This window comes from Magnolia sinica, chromosome 1, assembly GCF_029962835.1.
Source record: "Magnolia sinica isolate HGM2019 chromosome 1, MsV1, whole genome shotgun sequence".
NCBI classification, from domain to species: Eukaryota; Viridiplantae; Streptophyta; class Magnoliopsida; order Magnoliales; family Magnoliaceae; genus Magnolia; species Magnolia sinica.
The window spans coordinates 14,372,390-14,393,590 of record NC_080573.1 but is presented as its reverse complement, the minus strand read 5'-3'; the positions used below and the strand labels follow the sequence as shown (position 1 = coordinate 14,393,590).

Here is a 21,201-nt window from a genome sequence, read left to right as displayed (position 1 = left end):
AGGTTCATGACTAGAAGCTCCCTTTAAATACATAAGGATATAAAATACGGCCTCCATATCCTTAGAAAGTAAAAAAATCAAAATACGGCCTCCATATCCTTAAAAAGAAAAAATCGAAATACGGGCTCCGCATGAGGGGCTCAGGAAGCCTGCATAAATTGACTAACTACACCGACAGGATATATAATATTATGTCGGGTAATTGTGTCAGATAAATCAAAATTTCAACAAGTTGACGATCTTTCTAAATCATCCATTAACTCACACTAAGTTTTTGTTTTATATAATTGGATTTTTAGTGGACTTGGCTCCTAGAAAACCCATCTTATCCAGTAAACTATCAGATATTTTCATTTTAACAAGTTGATGCCCACCTTGGACTTGGCCACCCCAATGCCCAATTAATATCGAAGATGACCCAAGTCCTTTGTATCAAAATGTCATTGTAAGAATTTCTATAATTTGTTAATACCTGCACTATCACTTTCTATCACGATGATGTAGTTTACGTATACAACCAACACAATATCACTTGTCTTACTTCTCATTACAAAGATAGAGTGGTTGGCCTAGCTACATTTCATCCTGAATTGAAACACCAGCTTACTGAACTTGTAGAACCAAGTTTTTGGAGACTATTTCAACCCATAAATTGATTTCTTGAGACAATATACCTTATCTAACTCCTCTTGAGCAACAAACCTAGGTGGTTGCTCCATGTAAACTTCTTCAACCAGATCTCCACATTAAAAAATAAATAAATCTTCATGTCAAGTTAATACAATGGCCAATCCAAATTTGCAGCAATGGAAACAACCACATGTATTGAGTGAAGTTTTGCCATATGTGAGGTCTCCAAATAATCGACTCCAAAAGTCTGAAAGTACCCTTTGACAACTAACCGGGCTTTTAAGCAATCCACCGAACCATCGTGATTGTGTTTTGCCATATACACTCATTTGAACCCAATTGCATGCTTTCCAGCAGGTAATTCAACTAATGTACATGTTTGATGATAATAGAGTGCAATAATCTCTTTTTTCATAGCTCATTTCCTCCCATCACAACTCAAGCGAATTCTGGAAAGAAAAAGTAATAGACACAGACGACAGAGGTAAAGCAAATTGTCGAAATGAAGAAGATAAACCATTGAACAAAACAAAGTTGCAAATAGGATGATGAGTATATGAACGGAAACCCTTACGGAGTGCAATAGGTATATTACATTCATTTGATGATGTAAGCAAGGTCTCATAAGAATGGTGATGATCTCCTGACAGATCAGGAGGATTGGTAAAAATCATGCTCGTATGTACTCTATCTCCACGTTTGGAACATCTGGAGTAAACCTACAAAGGTCGATCTGCACGTTGCACAAATATCTCCTCAGCTCCAAAGTAATATCAAGCAGTGTTCGAAGTATCGAGATTGCTAAAAGTTTTGCTGGCGAGGGATACGAAAACAATATCGATATCGCTGATAATATCGTTGATAACCAGAAATGCAAGGAAACATGGGGAAAACGATGGAATTTTCAGCGAAACTTCTGGAGATTTTAAAATGTACATATTTGTATATTTAGAAATTGAAAAAAAAATAATTGCAAAAAGAATGCATACATAACAAGTTTCCATTTAATGGGGCCTTAAAAGCATGTGTTGTTGTAAGAAATGAGTCCAACTATCCCATCTGTCCTATTTAACCATCCAACTTTCCATCCAAACATCCATTGATATTGCAAAATATCAACAACACATGATATTTCATCAAGAAATCATCAACAATTGGAAAGGAAACGAAAGATTGTGGTCTTGATATCGCACATGTTGCGATATTTATAAGATCGAGATATTATCAATATTATCAATGACAAATTGAACACTACATACAACCATGTGCCCATGAAAAAAAATTTGAAATAAATTTTTTTCTAATAAACAATTTTGATGTATCAGTGCATTGGCGATATTATTGAAATATTGTCGATACACTTATTATACAAGCATTACTTAGAATTTACATAGTCGAACATATTGGCAATACATTGGCGATATTGATGCGTTGGCAATACAAGGGACACCTAGAATTTACATAGTTGAAAATATTGGCGATTATATTAGTGATATTGATATGTTGGCGATATTTACTGATACATTGCTAATACTTGGAATTTCTGATACTACCAGCGTTATTGGTATCGCTACTAGTGTCATCGGTATCGCTGAGCTAGAGATAAAGATAATATCAGAGATATTTCGATAATAGTAGAGATAATTCGAACACTAATATCAGGTAGACAATGGGTAAAGTAGTTATGGAGCTCTCTTCAAACTATAAAGACTTTCCTTTTAAGAGAAATATGGAGTTTGTGTTTGTATCCAGGAGACAGGATTATAATGTTTGTATCTCCATTGGGTATGGGAGTACCCAAGAAAAATGCACTTGAGTAACGTTAGTTCAAACTTGTCATGAACATAATTAAGCTGATGCAAGAAACACGCAACCGAACACCTTTGAAGGAATAAAGCAGGAAGAAATTTGAGGACACAAGATGGAGAGGGGTGACTTTCCGTCCATGACCGATGAAGGCATCCGATTTATTAGGTAACATGCAAATGCAAATAAGACTGCATGACTCTAAAATATTTTTGAAACCTTTATATTCAGCAACAATACTCTCGCAACCTCAAGTAAATGATGATTCTTGCATTTAGTTGTCCCATTTTGTTATTCTGTGAGTGCACATGAAGTTTAGTGAATAATGCCAAGAGATGAAAGATATGAGTTGAAGTAATGAGATATTCCCTAGCAGTATTTGAATGTAGGACACAAACCTTAGAATTGAATTTAGTTTGTGTTTCCATATGAAGTTCTTTAAAACAAGAAAACTCTTCTGACCTATTTCATCAATAATAGCCATATCATACAACAACAATCATCCACAAAAATAATAAAGTACTTGAAAGCATATAAACTAGTAATATAAACTGGATCTCAAATATCAAAATGTACTAAATAAAAAGGTTTCTTACTTCTCTTGTTCACATGAAAAAGAAATGACACTCCATGGTGCTTATTCAACGCATAGATTCACACTTTAATGTAGATATATGTGACAATGATGGAACTAGATTCTTCAAACTATTTTACGATGGATGACCAAACCTGGAATGCCATTGATGTGGAGAGATATCTGTCTACAATGCAACTCCCGTTTTTCTACTATTGAGGTGGTAGAGTCCATTTGCTTCATGCCCTTCACCAATCATTTTTTCCGTCTTTCGATCTTGAAATTCACAATAAGAAGGATAAAATGTGATAGAACAATTTAAGGATTTAGTTTGCTTACTCACAGACAATAAACTTAAAGGAAATTTAGGGATGTAAACTACTAATGACAATGAAAACAATGGGGTAAGGTAAGTAGTATCCAACCCAGACACAAGAGTTGAAGTACCATCTTCTAATGTGACGGAAGAAATGGACGGCGATTGTATTAACTGAGACAATACTCTATGCTTACTGGTCATATGATCGGAAGCCCCTGAGTCAATAATTCAGGGAACATTATCAAGCGATGCAAGACGAACGATATCTGACTGCATAAGAGTAGTTGTGGATGATGATGTGTGAGTGAAATGATCCTTCATAAGTCTAGCATATTCTTCCTTCGACAGTGTAACTATATCACTTGTAGTACTGAGCTTAGAAACATAGGAGATAGGCTTAGAGACATAACCCTTGGTGACATCATCGCAAGAATGAACCTGATTCACCCTAACAGGCTTATTGATATGGTCCCAACATGTATCAGCTGTGTGGTTACTAAGACCACATTGATGGCATTGGCGATTACCACAACCATGGCCGCGGCTACTACTAAAATCTGTACCACGAATTCCCCAATTTATTCTACCTCAAAAGTGAGAACGATCTAACGAAGGCAAACTTTGTACTCCAATCGTATGATGAATATGTGCAAATGCCTCTCATTGCCTCCAAGGATCTAAGTTCAAACATGCTCAAACTCATGATAAAGACCAAAGATGAATTTAGCAACACAGAATTTCTCTTTGGCATCTCAAAGTATCATAACCGGTACACACAGGGGTTGGCATACATTTAGTTTTTCCCACATGCTTTGTAAGGCTGAATTATACTCTTTGAAGTTCTTATCTCCCTGTTGGAGAGCGAAGATATCCTGCAATAACTCGTAGATCTGAGTTAAATTCTTTTCACCTTAATGCATCTGTGTCATATTTTCCCAACCTTTGCTGTCTTGAAAGAGAGAATATTCGCACTAATACGAGGCTCCAAAATTTTCGATAACAATGTGATAACACAAGAATCTAGTGAATTACTCCTTTGTATTTCTTATTTTCTTCAACCCAAAGGTGGGTTTAAATAACCACTCTACAAAGCTATACAAGGAAGCTTATTTAGAGCTTCTCTATACAAAGTATTTTACAACTAATAACCCATATACACAATATTCTAATAATCCATATACACAATATTCTCACATCCCCCCTCAAACTAATGTGGGATAATGAACCAACATCAATATGCCACGAAGAAACCTATGACGGGATGAGGTCATAGTTTTGGTAAATAAAACAACAAGTTGTAGCTCTGATGTCACATGAGGAAGAGAAATCATTCTAGCTGTGTATTTTTCTCTTACAAAGTGGCAGTCAACTTCAATGTGTTTAGTGTGCTCGTGAAATGCCGGATTGGAAGCCAACTGAATCGCACTGAGATTGTTAGCATATAATGGAGTCGGCACAGACAAATGAATCCCAAGATCTGTCAACAATCCCCGGAACCAAGTAATTTCACTACATGTCTCTGCCATTGCACGATATTTGACTTCTGTGCTGGATTTAGATACCGTGGTTTGCTTTTTACACTTCCAACTGACCAATGATTGTCCCAAGAAAACACAATAGCTAGTGGTGGACTGTTGTGAAATGGGACAACCTGCCTAGTCTGCATCAAAGTAAGCAGATAATTGTAGATCATGCGATGATGGAAAGAGAAGCGCCTGATTGAGGGTACCATGATAACACTAGAATCTAGTGAATTACTCCTTTGTATTTCTTAATTTCTTCAACCCAAAGATGGGTTAACCACTCTACAAGGCTATATAAGGAAGCTTATTTAGAGCTCTATACATAGTATTTTACAACTAATAACCCATATACACAATATTCTCACACAATGCTCTAATTTGAGCATTCTCTGTCACCCAATCTTTGTATTCTATTGAACTTTCTTCAAGTTTTGGAGAGGTCAAATATTTTAATTTCCTTTTTCCCTGAAGGAAAATTTCTACCAATATGGCTCATTACAAGTAATTTGCTCGATTGAGTTTAGTCCGTGTAATCTAAAAGTTTGTTGACTCAAATGGAGACGAATGCATCCATTGATCTAGGCGAAACCAAACACACAAGGGAAGAACGTTTAATTTCAACTTAGCCAACATGAATTCCAAAAAACCATGTATATCAAAAAATGCAGTCACTTGATAGCATTGCTTGATCCAAAAATTTCACACATACGCTTGTTCTCTAATTCTTGTCATAAGCAACTTTTACAGAAACTTTACATTTCAGATTTGGCCACACTCTCAAATCTAACTGCACACACACGATGGCTCACTTTCGTCCATCACAATGGTGTTATAAGAAAGTGGCCTCACATGATTCAAGATACACGATTACCTGACCTACCATATGGTGGTTGGAGGAGAATTCGTGTAGATCAGCCTCCAATGACCTTAAAAATTCACCTCAAGTATATAGAAGAACTAAACGAAAGGGAACGAGGAAGTTGATGGAAGAGATCAATGCATGAATCAATTTCTCTCTGATACCATGTGGCGCGTTATTGATAAAAGAGAGCAGAAAAAGGGAAAAAGAATGAAAGGAGGAAGAGAAAAGGAGAGATTTGAGTTCACACGCTCCTCTTTCCCTTGTTTGTTAACATGGTTTTCAATAATTATAATAATGCCATTAATAACAAAAGCAAGAATGTCCATTATGTCCTAAACATGGATGTGTTGTAGATCAACTCATATCTGATATGCCCTCTTTAGCTAGTTTGTTGGGGGTTCCATGTAATTTTGTTTTGTACTTTAGTGTTGTGCTCTTCATTTCTGTTCTTTTATTTTTTTTCCTTTTCTTTTTTGAATGAATAACTAAATCTATAAATGCAGTAAAGATAAAGTCTTTCAGACATGTGGCTGCCTATGTTGGAGCCCTATCTTTCTTTTCTTTCCTCTGTTTTTCAATTTTTATTTGTTCATTTAAACAAAGAGTAGAGATGTGGTGGTAGTCGCCTCTTGGGATGGCTAGAATATTTATTCACTGATCTTGTGGACTATTAAGGGAATGTGCTCTAACCATATGGATACATGTGCTAATGCAACGCATGTGTCAAATTAGTGCCCTCCTAAAGTGGACACCTTGTCCCAACCAATGTTTGAAATATCGATGTTGTGCAATGTATCGCAACCTTGGGATACATATGCGTATTGGTTATCGCATGGGATATATCATTTGTATCGTGTAATTTATTGCACTTTTTGGGAAACATGGGGAAACATTGGGAAAATGGTTGAATTTTTCAATGAAACTTCAGGGACTATTAAAAAATAACTTGATACACACTTTTAAATCATAAAATGTCAAAAAAGAAGTGCACATAATAGGTTTCCTTTGTATAGGGTCCTAAGCTATGCATTGTCTGATTGAACTAAGGCAAACTATATTCAAATATGATGTATAACATTTATAAATGTATCAAGACATGTATGAAAACGCAACTAATGCATTCAAAAGCAAAAGATATAGTAGAAATTAAAAAATATCTATCAATGATGTGATTGGATATGGCCTACTCCCACATAGAGTTACGCGGTGGTTCATAATCATCGTTTCCATCTCAATGGGGCTGGGAAGAATACTGCTCCTCCACAAATCGATAGTACTGTGCCCATGTCATAGTAGAATGGTACCAATTAAGATACTCCCTGACATAACGTTGGTACTCATCCTCTCTGAAATGAACTAATACACTCATCCGTGGGTACTATATAATAGTCATAGTCTGTGGCTGATATGATATGGAATAGGCATAGATGGAGCTACTGGGTATCCATACTGCCCTTCATATCCATATTGCTGCTCATATACTTGCTCGTATGTGGAAGTGAAGTCCTGACCGCAGTCGAAAAATAATGATCCATAACTGCTGGAGTTGCCCCCCGCATATCCACTAGCTCCATATCCATACCCATACTGTGACACAGAACTCGAGCTACTCTCTTGTGTTTGTGATCCATATCCATGTTGTGGCTTGTAACTCTCCTCTCCCTCATTCGTAAACCGGAACTAGAGTCATCTGGCTTCCCACGAACACTTGTGTCCCTCATCCATTTTGCCAGTAGCTCCTCAAAATTAGAAAGCTTTTGTGTTTGTTTTTTCTTCTGTAACCTTTGGCGCTCATGTCTTATTGTAGATAAGATGGGGTCATGGCCCATTGGCCCTCCTAGACGAGAACCATGGTCAGGGTCCTGTGTGGCATGATTGAAATCCCCCTCCCTAGTGAAAGGGCTAAGAGGCCTCTGAGACTGACTCATACTCTCGCTGCTACCATCCTCGTCGCCATCATCACCATCATCGCTATTGTGACCAGAGTCACCATCACCCCCATCGTGTCATCAAACTTATCACCATCATCGGATCCACCTGCCGTATCACTGTCTCGGTGTTGGACAATGTCTCCCCGCCACGTGTCCTGCGTGATAGTGACTGCCACGGACTGCCTAGTGGACTCCTTATTAATGAGTCGAATGCCTTATTAGGAGATCTCTATTGCTCCACATGTGCATCAGCATCGATCCGTTGTCTTGCTGCCTCCTCCACAACATGCAGCTCCAGTCGTTGTTCTGAAGTATCCAAGTCATTCGACTTAACCCACTGGTAGATTGAATTCTCGTCCTCATCCTTAATAAATGAATGTTGTCCGACTGCCATTAGGTCCAATGGGTCCTCTTGTGCTTTTCTTTTTCGTTCGAATCGGAGAAGCCTCACTCGTAGCTTCATATTGTAATTGGCAATACACTAGCTTCTGAAGCCAATCGTACCCCAGTCTGTTGCGCTTATTTGTGTGGATGAGGGAGAATGTGCTCCAATTTCTTTCACGGGGTGAGGAGGAGAACGAGACTGCCTATGTGAGCACACAAACATCAGTCGCTGTAAAACCTCACAATCAGTCCCATACATGGCCCACCATTCGCTTGTGAATTTTAAAGTTATTTCATTACTTTAAAATTTTGTAAATTAATATGAAACTAACTTTAAATGTAGCCACACACATGGCATCATGGTGGTCCTTGACATCTTCGCAGCTTGACACCTGAACATTCCAGCTGCATCGCGGAATTTAACAATTTGTTGATGGCCTATAATAGCCAAGGGTAAGTATGGAATCATTAAGATACAAATATGGAGAATGTATGTGCGGAATATATTTACCTCAATACTAATGTGCCTTTCCTCGGACGGTCGGAGAATAAGTGCTCATACGCTTCATGTACAACCCTCTTCAGTTTATTGTCAGCGTATAGTTTCTTGATGTAGTGGTATTTTTGATTTAGGAAATACACTGAAAACCAATATGATTCAAATATTTAGACATTAATAACAAATTACTGGAGCATATAGACAAAAAAAAGCATATAAGTACTTGCTAGTCTCATATAGTGGGTGGGAAAGTGTCATCTCCCAATGGTCGTATATTATTGCATACACCCACTTATATGCATTGAAGGCTTTAACCTGGATAGCTTCTTTCATCAATTGTATGGAGGGATACAACGACCCCATCAATGGATTCGTTTCATTGTCCACCATCCTCAACACATGGGCTCCAAAATACCACTATACCGTGTATGCGATCCCGAAACGAGTGGCTCAACACGAGCTCTTCGATTCTCCAGGTTACTATATTCCCCTTCTTAGCCCAAACTGTGTAGTCAGGAGAAGTGAAAAGCTCTCGTAGCCCTTGCTTGTGTTTGAGAAGGCTATTTAGGGCGATATAATTTGTGGCAAACCACGTTGCCCCATGGCGCACTATATCTGCACTACACTTCTCGCGTATTGCGGTTAATAACTATGTATGGTTGTATATGAAGGTCAGATGAGCCTGCATTAGTAAATGTAGCCTTCACTGACGGCCTATTCCCGATTGCCTCTAGTATGAGATCGATACAACGTGTTGCACAGGGGTCCAATACATATTATACTTGGTTTGTATATCCTTCTCCCTCTTGATAAATGTGCTCCCATTATGTTAACAAATTGCACAATATTCTTCTCCAAATATCATTGATGACACGGTACATTATTTTGGAAGTGTAGTTTGCATTTTTAATCTTATCACTTGTATCTACGAACTTAAAGAACATTACCTGCCCTCTACAATAGACCATAAAATTTGTGACCGACATCCTTGTCGGTCCCGTCCAACCGTCACACATGACGGTGCAGCCGTACATCTCTCATGACTACTTATGTGAATCCACATATTTCTTCATTCCTCATGTTCTTCATCCAAATAATTGCCCATTATCTTAAAGGGCGTGGGTGGTTGCACACCCTCACCCCCACACTTCACCTTATCATATTTTTGAAGCGCGGGCTCGCCACTACATTCATGAGGATTTGATCGTATATGAAAAACTTTGCAATAAACTTCCCAACCTTTTTCCTCACATCCCCTCCACTAAACATGTCTTTTATTTTTTGTGTCTCTTCCACTTCTTTGTACATCCTCAGATCTGACAGTAAATCTGGTACCCACATGCTACTGCTTATCCCCATACCCTTATATCTTCCCCCTGCTCCACTCCCCCCACCACGCTCATGGGTAGACTCCTCAAATCTAGGCTTACTCTCCTGCCACCTCCTCTCCTGGTCCCTATCCCAATCATCCTGTAGGGACTCCTAAACTACACGTCTAAAATCAGGATCATCATCTTCCTCTCCTACATATGAAGGCCTCCTCAACTCCTCCCTAATCTCCCTCCCATGTACGTCGTTCATCTCCTCTTCACACTTTTTTTTTTTTTCAGTACAACTTTCATCTCTTCTCTCACATCTTGTGGGCACTTAGTACAGTCCACAACATTGCGATATCCTTTCGCTAAATGCTCCTTTAAGCGGGTTACCCCCCTCACTCCTCGACACATGACCATGTAAATTACATATACTCCCGAATTGATTATCGGGAGTGGGTCGGCCGTATCGCCATCCTATATCAAGTTGTCTCCCTCCTCTTCTTTCTAACATATTTTATCTGCAAAAGAACATTATGTTAAAACTTCTTAGGGCCCAGCTTGATGCATGTGATGTATATCTATGCCGCCCATCCGTTTTGCCAGATTATTTTGTGTCAACTACTACAAGTAATTACAATAAAAAAACTTAGATTGGTTGAAAAAAAAAAATTCTAACCTCTGATTAGTGGACACTTAATTGTTAAAATAAGACCATTAGACACAATTACTATTATGTGGGCCCAACCTCGTTGTATGCATTGTATATCTATGCTGTCCATCCTTGCCAACTCATTTTAGGGCATGGACCCAAAAATGAAGCAGATCCAATTCTCATGTGGACCACACCATAAGAAATAGTGTGGCATGATGGACATTTAATCCCCACTGTTTCATGTTAGGCAGCCCACTTAAGCTTTGGATCTGCCTGATTTTTGGGCTCATGTCCTAATATGCCCTGGAAAAAATGGATGGACAAAGTGGATTTCTCACAAACATCATGGTGGGCCCCACCATGAGTCCCATAGGACCATCTGTAGCTAGGTCCTGGCGGGATGTGGATTGCCTACTGACGTTGTCAGTAGCCAGTTACTATTGGATGGTGCTTTGTGAGCCCCACCATAATCTATGTTTTTTATCCACTCCGTCCAACCATTTTCCCATATAATTTTATAGCATAATCTAAAAAATGAGGCAATTTCAAATCTCATGTGGACCACACCACAGGTAACAGTGGTACTTGAACACCCACCATTAAAAACTTCTCAGGGCCACAACTCTTGGATGGCAGGTCTTTGGATGAAGCTGAAATTGTGTTTTCACTTCATCCAGGTTTTTGTGGCCTAATCAACAGGTTGGATGGCAAATAAACATTATAGTGGGCCTTAGGAAGTTTTTAATGGTGGTTGTTCAATCACAACGGTTTTCTCGTTGTGTGGTCCACTCGAGATTTGGATTTGCCTCATTTTCGGTATCATGTCCTAAAATAATATGGAAAAATAGATAAATGGCATGGATATAACACATAAATCATGGTGGGGCTCATAGAGCACCGTGCAGGCCGCATCAATAGGTAATTCGTGTCTGTCTTGGTGGGGGTAGTACCCAATCTGCATGCACAACAGTGACGAGGGTGGGACCTTGACTATGGGACCCACCATGGCATTCTAGAGCATGAGCCAGAGAACGACAAAGGTCCAAAGCTCAAGTGGACCCCACCATAGAAAAAAGTGGGGACAAGGACGCCTATCGTTGAAACCTTCCTAGGGCCCACCATGATATTTATTTGAGATCCAACCTATTTATAAGGTCACACAGACCTGGATGAGCTTTCAAAATGGATGGACGGTGTGGATGTAAGGCACATACACTACAGTGGCCCCCACAGTTAGGGATCCACAGAGTGGATTCGGTGATCGTCCAAAACTATGCTTGACACTGCATATGGAACCAACGATGTGCCTGGGACCCTGATTATGGCCCCACCCATTATATATGTGTTGTATCCACATCGTACATCCATTTGGAGAGACCATTTGAGGGCCCGAGCCAAAGAACGAGGCCAATCCAAAACTCAAGTGGACCTTACCACAAAAAATAGTGGGGACAATGACGCCCACTGTTGAAACTTGAAACCACTTTTGTGGGGCCCACCATGATGTTTATTTGAGATCCAACCTGTTCATAAGTTCATGTAGATATGGGCGAAGGGAAAACACAAATATCAGCTTGATCGAAAACTTTTGTGGCCCTCACAAAGTTTTTAATGGTAGGTGTTCAATCCCCATTGTTTTGTGGTGGGGTCCACTTGAGCTTTGGATTTGACTCATTTTTATCTCATGACCTAAAATAATCTCTCCAAATGGATGGACATAATGGATGTACAATACATACATCAATGTGGGCCCCACCGTAAGGGCCGCACTGTCTTGAGTTAAGCCCAGTCACATGGAATCCACTCTCCCTTAAGTTAAGGGGGTGCGGATTAGGTGTTACGCGGGTAACAACTTAGTGGGTGTCACCCTTACTGTAGGGTCCACCTTGATGATATGTTGTATATCCACTCCGTCCATTCGTTTTTTCAGCTCATTTTAGGACATTGTCCCAAACATTAAGTACATCCAAATTTTAGGTGTACCACACCACATGAAACGATGATGATTGAATGTTCACCATTAAAAACATATGAAGGCCCATAGATCCGTAATGTTTATTTGTCATCCAACCCGTTGATAAGGTCAACTAGAAGTGGATGAAGGGAATATACAAAGATGAGCTTAACCCAAAACTCCCGTAGCCTATAAAATGCTTTTAATGGTCATTTACCACTTTTTCTGGTGTGGTCCACCCGATATTTGCATCTGCTTAAGTTTTGACATAACGTTCTTAAACGATATGAAAAACCGGAGGGACGGCCTGGATAAAACATATACATCAAGGTGGACCCCACAGAGCCCATGACAGGACCGTTCGTCTCTATGTCCGATAGGGGTAACACACAAACCACGTTTGTAAAGGAAGCGGATTAGCTATTGTACCACACACCAGCGACCTCACTGGTGTATGTATTTGGCGCATGCAAAAGTGTCTAATAGTCCTCAATCCCCATAACGGTACGAACGATGGAAAGAAGATCAAAATTCTATGGGCCCCATCATGATGTATTTTATTATATCTAAACCGTCCATCCATTTGGCGAGATCATTTTAAGACATGTAACCAAAAATGAGTCATATCCAAAGCTCAAGTGGACCACATCACAAATAGCAGTGGGACAATGATTCCCACCGTTAAAACATTCGTAGGGCCCACCATAATGTTTTTTCTCCATCCAATTTGTTCATAATGTCAGACAAATATGGATGAAGATAAAAAACAGATATCAGATTGATCCAAAACTTCTATGACCCTAAGAAGGTTTCAATGGTAGACGTTCAATCTCCCATTACTTTCTACAGTGTGGTCCACTTGATCTTTGGATCTATCTTATTTTTAGGCTCAACCCTTAAAACGATCTTGGAAAATGGATGGATGGTTTGGATATAGCGCGTACCTTATGGTGGGGCCCACAGAACTTGGTGACATCAACACACCAGCTAGGTCGTTGGTGTGCAGTACACCAGCGAATCCGCTTCTGTTTGTAAAAGGCTTCGGAAGCCATTTTTATTTTTATTTTTTGGATTTTTCGGTAATTACGAAACCCCGACATTCCCAGCCTTTTATCGTTGAAATTCTTGTCAATTGGTTGTTGGATACAGAAAACCCGTGAGTTTGTGACAGAGTCTGCAATAGACCTGTGAGTTCGTGATAAAATCTGCAGATGTAACACGACAGTATCGCTAATATCGACGATTTCGCAAAAAAATAAAAAAAAAAAGTGCTATATTGTGCGATATATCGCACAATACAAATAATTCTGTTTTTTAATTTTTTTAAATTTTAATTTTAATTTTAATTTTAATTTTAATAAAAATAAATCTGAGGGGTTTCTGATGGGTTTCGTCTAGCTTGCTAGCAATAACGATAGTATCAACATTGCGAACACTCCCAACTAATTGGGGTCGGCTACAAGAATCCTAATGTCATCAAATATGAAAGAATTTCTCGAAGGCTTTCCATGAAGGAATGACATTTGATTGCATCAATGGTACTGCGGTCCACACACACTCACAAAAAGAAGAAAAGGTTTTTCAAAAAAGGAAAGAAAAGAAAAAGAAAAAAGAAGGATAAATCTTTTTTTTTTTTTTTGAAAGATGGCTGAATTTAATTAAAGCAAACAACGCTAAGCCGCCGAGTTGGTGGCTCAATAACAATCTCAGAAAATAAAAATTACAACCCTTGAGCTTCTCATAATTGGAGGCCCACTCAATGGTTAGAAGTCTCGCCCTCTGGGTGATACTCTCTGCCGACTTGCTTTCATTACGGAAGCATCTAGCGTAATTTAGATCTCACCATTAGAAAAAAGGAAAACTATTCTTTTGTACAGTTGTACCCTTGTTATTAACATCTAAGAACTTGCGTAATTTAATTGTTCTCATTAGCTAGTTAAAACTTCCATGCTTAATCTTTTAAATCTGTTAAAAGGTAACCTGGGAAATATATGTGTGTGTGTGTGTGCGACTCATCTTTGGGATGTGGTGGAAGTACAGCTACCTGCATCATACTCTACACTCATACCTATGCCTGGTTAACAGACGGAAATGCAGCTATAACACAGTGATGATTGGCATGGTTTTTAACTCTTGCTACATCTAATCATTGTTGCACAGGCTTCCAATTCTTTCACATCATAATGACATTTCCATTCTACAGGTCAGGGATTTTCTTGACGAAAAGAGCTCTTTCAAATTCAAATCAGACTGGGTCACTGTTCTGGATGGAACTCAGGAAGGTGCCTTTCAGTGGGTATGTTGTGTGAACTTGCTATTTCATGTCTGCATAGTTTCCTTATCATTGTCGTCGTCATGAAAACCTTGTTGCATAAATTTGGAGCCAGCTTTCTTTTTCCTTGTGATTGCTTGGTAAAAGTTTACCAACCACATGCACATGCACGTGCACATGCACACAGAGTTATGCATGTATCCACACACACGTCTTGTTTTCATCAGGGAAATCTGTGGATTCAGGAAAAAAAGGCTTGAAGTAATGTCACCTGATTCTTAAAGTAAAAAGATGCCCACTCCTGAATCAATCCACTCAGGTGGGAAGAACTATGGAATGACAATGTGCATACTAGCAACAAGTTCAAGGCTACCTATGTGTTACTCTCATGAAGATTCTGTTGGCAACAACATGTGCAGCCTTGACCTCTCACTTGATGGGGTCCATGATGAAATTCTTCCTAATTTTCCATATCTTTCAATTGGCTTCATGTCTACCTTTCATGCTTCCAATTGCTTAACCTTCAGATTTCCATTTTGTCCCCTGGGGCTACCTCGTTGATGTAAAGAAGTGAGTTTAAAAAAGAATCAAAAAGTAAAAATGCTCTCAAAGTCATTTGCATGTGTGATAAAGACAAAGATAACATATTTAGTACAATTGAATAAATATGAAAGTCACTTGCATATGCTGTAAATACAAAGATAACATATTAGGATAATAGATTGTTATGAAAGAGATATCTAATAGTGCTTGAACCTTTAGTCGTCTTATAAGGAACATGAAAGAGACATTTCTGCATTTTTTGCATTTGAGGATTATGATTCAGGTCCTTAGCCTGTTTATGCTGTTAAAATTCATAGTACAACTTCTTTCTTGGGAGCTTCAGATATCGTTGCACCAATTTTGTAATCTTACTTTCTTAAATTTATGGTTATTAACTGACCAGATGGTGGAGTTTCGCACTGACAGATCTCATCTGTTACGTGGATAATCCTTGTTTTCAAATTTCCTGAGGTTACTCTGCCTTTATGCAGGTTACTATAAACTATCTGTTGGGGAAATTGGGAAAAAAATACTCAAATACAGTTGGGGTAGTTGATCTTGGAGGTGGGTCAGTCCAAATGGCGTATGCTATCTCAGAAAAGGATGCTGCAAAGGCCCCAAAAACAGCAGATGGGGAGGATTCATATGTGAAGGAACTCTTTCTTAAGGGAACAAGATATTACCTATATGTTCACAGGTTTTCATTTCTCCCTTGATGCACTGATTTTTATGTATTAGACTTGTTTTCATGTACACAAATTACAGAAAAGAAATGCCAAAGTTCTTTAAGGCATAACCAGCTTGACATGCTCGGAATTTCAACCTCGTAATACAATGGGGCTTGCTTCCACACCATAGAGTCATCAGAACACCTTATCTTTGATGGATGCCTACAAAAGATCCTCTGCCATTCTTAACTTCCTGTGGATTCGCTTCCAATACACATCACCTAATATAGCATGTACCTGGTGTCGCAGTTACTTGCACTATGGTTTACTAGCAGCTCGAGCTGAGATTTTGAAGGAAGGGGAGGGCCATGGTAATCCATGCATTTTGAGCGGTTATCATGGTATGTTGGAGTCTCAACTCATGCAGTTTATATTTCTGAGATTTGTTGCAAGTAGATCTCTTGTGCTAGTTTAACAGTGTATACTCAGCTCTTTGCTATGCAGAACAACTTGATTCCACTGCATTTAAGCATGCATTTAATATCCAATTCATTCCCTTTGCCTTGAGTATCCAGTGATGTCAGCTTAATTGTGCAAAGTTACTAGAAAGATTCCTGTTTGGAATTGCTCTTTCTGAAAACGGAGTGAGTTGTGCTAGAGACATCTCACATGCGACAGCAATTTATCTCCCTGCCATTCTCAAGGTTCCATTTTAGATCCGTTTCCATCTTGTAACTTGTACATTAGTATTGCAGTATTTACATCTGTCACCATTATTACCATAACCTTAGTAACATGAATCTTCTAAGGTGTTCAGTCTATTTGGTATTCTGCTTCTATAGCTTGGGTTCTGTCTCCCACACTGCATATCATGCATCTGCTTCAAATCCACCTTTGTTTTCGTAAAGTGCAGTTGTTGTTGGATGTTAAGTGTTTTATTGATCAAATTCCTGAAGATATATCAAATTGGTATAAAAAATAAAAAATAAAAAAAAGAAAAGAAAAAAGAAGAAGAAAGAAAAGAAAATCAGTTCCATCTTAAATGCTCCCCTTTCCATCTCAACCAAAACAGTAGATATAAGGGCTGACCTCTACCATACCGGTGGCTCAGTAAGAACTGTCTTTGTGTTGCTTTTCGGATGCTGAATATTTTATCAGTCCAATTCCTAGAGATCTATCTAATTGGCATCTACACAAGAAAAGAAAAATAAAAGAATTCAAATTAAATGGCTCCCATTTTTGTATTGTTTCTGGTTTTCGATAGGAATAATGGGCATACTTGGCCCAATCAAGACGGTTGATATTGGGTTCTCTCTTCCATACAGCTCATTTGTATGTCAGACAATATCATTGTGTTGGTTCCACCTTGGATAGGTCTTACTTCTTAGCCAAACATTGCACTGATTTATGATCCAAACTGTCTGAACAAGGGGCTCTAAATGGATGATTAAAAAGTATGGGCAGAAGTACACATTCAATGTGTAAGTCCATCAATCAGTATACTAGGATCATTTGATCAGAACATTTTTCAGGTTATGACCCATCCAAGGTGGGATCCAACTCTTGGACCGTCCGGGTTCATGTACACATGTATGAATGTAGGGGAGATGGCATGGGTATCAACCGTCATACTCATGCTGAGCTTGTTGTATTTCCTCTAAATATTGCTGAAAATCTTAATTTTTTATCAACCACCATGGGTAAATTTGGTATCTATTTTCTTGATCGATTAGAAGCCTGTTTAAAATATTTGGTTCAGTTTATTCAAAATGCTTTTTTAGCTGCACCACCCTACTTCATTTGAAAACTGTTCTTGCTCTTGTTTCGCGCAACTGAGACTAATCACATCATCATGATTATCTAAGCCTTATCCCAACTAATTGGGGTTCAGTTAGATGATAGGTCATCCCGTTTTTTCTTACCACCTCCACCAACATCCTCTTGTGCCTTCTTCTTGTCCCTTTAGAGCCTTCAACTTGTACCAACTCACTCCTAACTGCCACAGTTCTTCATTTCCGTTGCACGTGACCAACCATCTAAGTCTACTTGCCCTCATCTTATTACCTATTGGTGCTACTCCTAAGTTCCCATGAATGCATTCATTTCTTATCCTATTGTTGTCTTGCCACTCATCCATTTCAGCTACACTCATCCTTTGAGCATGTTTTGCCTTAACTGCCCAACATTCTGTCCCATAAAGCATGGATGGTCTTATAGCTATCCTATAAAATTTCTCTTTTAGTTGAGTGGTACATGATGATGACATAAAACTCCAGAGGCGCATCTCCAATTCTTCCACCCTGCTTGAATTCTATGGGCAACATATCCTAACTGAGATAATTACATTCTATGGACAACATTGTTAACCGAGACTAATTACATAATCTGCATAAAGATAACTCTTTAGAGGCTGCAATTTTCACACAAAAGATTATGCACTGGACATGATGTTAGAGTTACATTATTGGACCCAAAACATTGAGACTGACCTTGTTAATATGGCTGAAGCTATTTTCTTCTTTGGGTACCAAAGTGATTAATTGTTTATGTTACTTTAAAGAAATAAAATAAAATGAAAATGAAAGTGAATAATTAGATATCCGGATTGACCAAAACATCATCAGAACAAGTTTTGAGTTACTCAGATCACAATTAGTGCTAAAAGGTCTAAAGGCTAGTTGCTTTACGTTTTCCATACCTAAGCTTGGATAGTTTATTTTTGTTTTTGACTTGGATTGGCTTACAAGTGATGTTAAAAAATTTATCTCTGAGAGGTTTGTTACTTGTTCTGAAGAGGCGTACAATTATGGTGGATCCAAATATGATGCTTCGGCTATGGATTCAGGCGCCGACTTCATCAAGTGCAGGAGGGCTGCTGTTAAGGCTCTCAAAGTTAACGACTCAACATGCACACACATGAAGTGCACATTCGGGGGTGTATGGAATGGCGGTGGTGGGGACGGACAGAAAAGTCTATTTGTTGCTTCCTTTTTCTTTGACAGGGCTGCTGAGGTGATGATCGTGGAGTCCCGGAACTCTCCATTACTTTGTTTCCTTTTCAGATACTAGGAGTTGACCTTCTAGGTTTATTTTATTTTTTTGTTTTTTTTTTATTATTATTATTTTTTTATCGTGTCGAAGGATAGCTTCCAGTTAGTCAATTTCTTTGGGGAGAACAAAACATTTATTCTCTACCAAGGTTCAGTTTTTTTACTTTTAAATTTAAACTTCGATTACACAGTGGTTTTTTTTAACTTCAAAAACTTGTTTCCCACAATCCCGCCCTCCCCTTTCAGGAATTCAAGAAACACTACGGTGAAAAACCCCAAAATTCACTTTCTTTTGATTTCCCGTCTCCTAGACCTCCCTGACCCTACCTCTATTGCAATTCTTCTAACTGTTTTCATTCTTTTGCTTTCCCTCTTCTATTTTTTAACGCAATTCTTTATTTTCTTTTACAATTGTTGCCCATCAATTTATTTTATTAGTTTGTCATTTCCAAAACTAAGAAATCAAGGTCCTTACTCTTGCTCCAGTGCTAGACTCTCAAGAGTTTCAACACCTGGTCAAGGGTTCGAGTACCATAGGTGGTGAAATCCCACTGCGGCGTGAGTGTGTGGGGATGTGTGTGCGTGTGAAAAAAAAAAACTAAGAAATCAAAAGGCCAATTATAAGTCATTTGAATCTAGTTAAGCTTTCAAAGATGAAAACACACACACACACACACACACACACACACGTCATTTGAAAGTATTAAAAGTTGTATCATTTTGATTTCAAAAGCAATTCCTTGTTAATGCTTAATTCTCTCTATATCTTGCCACACAGGCTGGTTTTATAGATCCCAAGGAGCCTGTTGCCAAAGTTAAGCCGTCGGACTTTAAGGATGCAGCAAAACGTGCTTGTGAATCAAGTCTCAAGGATGCCAAGGGTACATATCCAAATGTTGAGCCAGGAAACTTGCCATACATATGCATGGACCTTGTGTATCAGTACACATTGCTCATTGATGGGTTTGGTACGTTCCCGTTAGCAGCCGAACATTCCTAGTAACTTTCTGTGAATGTCAAGCTTCTGATTTTCCCAAATCTGTTGTTTCTGGACAGGCTTGGATCCATGGCAGGAGATCACGTTGGTGAAGAAATTGAAGTACGGAAATTCCCTGGTCGAAGCGGCATGGCCTTTAGGCAGTGCAATTGAGGTCGCTTCATCATTATAGCACAATCCATGGAATTAAGCATCTATGCCCATAGGGCAATTTTGTTGCATTTACGTGGCGTTAGTAATGATGGTCCTGGGCATGACTTTTTCCTTGCTGAATAATGCCCAGAAGGCTTGAAGCACTCCTTTCCATCTGCAATTCAAAAATCAGATTGAACTTCGCCTTGAAGAGACTGCATCATCGTGTGAGCGCAGGTCTTTCTGTAACTTTGTGATGCAGAAAATATAGGGAGTTGATTGATCTGCGTAAAAGTTATGTGATCGGGCTACTTTCTATGAGAGGCAGCTGCTCAAAGAGACTGAGATTGATTACCCATTGTCATTTTTATCCTCTAATGTGTGAACATGATTTCTCACAACATCATTTCCAGATGAATCTTACACAGTTCGAAATATTCTTTCTGAAATTGTGATAGCATTAAAGGACCTTCTTCCTTTTTTTATTGAACTTGGCCTTGAAGAGAGACTGTATCGTTGCGTTGGATTTTTGTTATGCAGACAATGTAGGGAGCCGATCTATCTTCGTAAAAATTGTGATTGTGCTATTTTCTATGAGAGGCGGCTGCTCGAAGAGAATCAGATTGATTACCAATTGTCATTTTTTTTAAAAGACAGAAAACAGATTCTTATTAATTCAATTCTCAATGTTATCATCCAATGTGTGAACATGATTTCTTGCAACATCAATTCCCGATGAATCTTACACATTTTGAAGCATTCTTCCTGAAATTGTGACAGCACTAAAGGATCTTCTTCCTTCGGGAAAACTCTTCAAATGCCATAACTACAAGCCTGCAACTGCCAAGCAAATGAGTGACGAGGCTCAGGGATGCCATTCTTGCAGTAGAGTTCTGGTTTAGCTTCTGCATCTCCTTCCTATGAGAAGAAATTATACAACTGTTAATCACTGCATCTTGAAAATGTCTCTCATCTAGAAACAGTGCAAGCTGTTGCATCTACCTTTCTTGGAGAAACAGCATCTCTTCGTGGATGGCATGGACTGTTTCTGCCAGCTCCTTTAGGGCGTGTTTGGGCCGTGGGATTAGA

General features: G+C 38.9%; 1 protein-coding gene across 2 annotated transcripts in view; it reads left to right on the top strand.

Moving 5' to 3' along the window:
- LOC131240619 (probable apyrase 1) overlaps window positions 1–20,812 on the top strand; it is a 29,168-nt gene extending 8,356 nt beyond the window's left edge. Inside the window, exons 4-9 of one of the 2 annotated variants that reach the window (XM_058238958.1) lie at window positions 14,654–14,746; window positions 15,757–15,962; window positions 16,243–16,334; window positions 18,779–18,945; window positions 19,762–19,951; window positions 20,040–20,812. In XM_058238958.1, coding sequence (XP_058094941.1) covers window positions 14,654–14,746; window positions 15,757–15,962; window positions 16,243–16,334; window positions 18,779–18,945; window positions 19,762–19,951; window positions 20,040–20,152 — 861 coding nt within the window. In that variant the 3' untranslated portion in view covers window positions 20,153–20,812. Of the gene's footprint in view, window positions 1–14,653; window positions 14,747–15,756; window positions 15,963–16,242; window positions 16,335–18,727; window positions 18,946–19,761; window positions 19,952–20,039 lie in introns of both variants that reach the window. The other variant, XM_058238949.1, reaches the window with a different exon arrangement.
- Window positions 20,813–21,201: the final 389 nt, after the last annotated feature.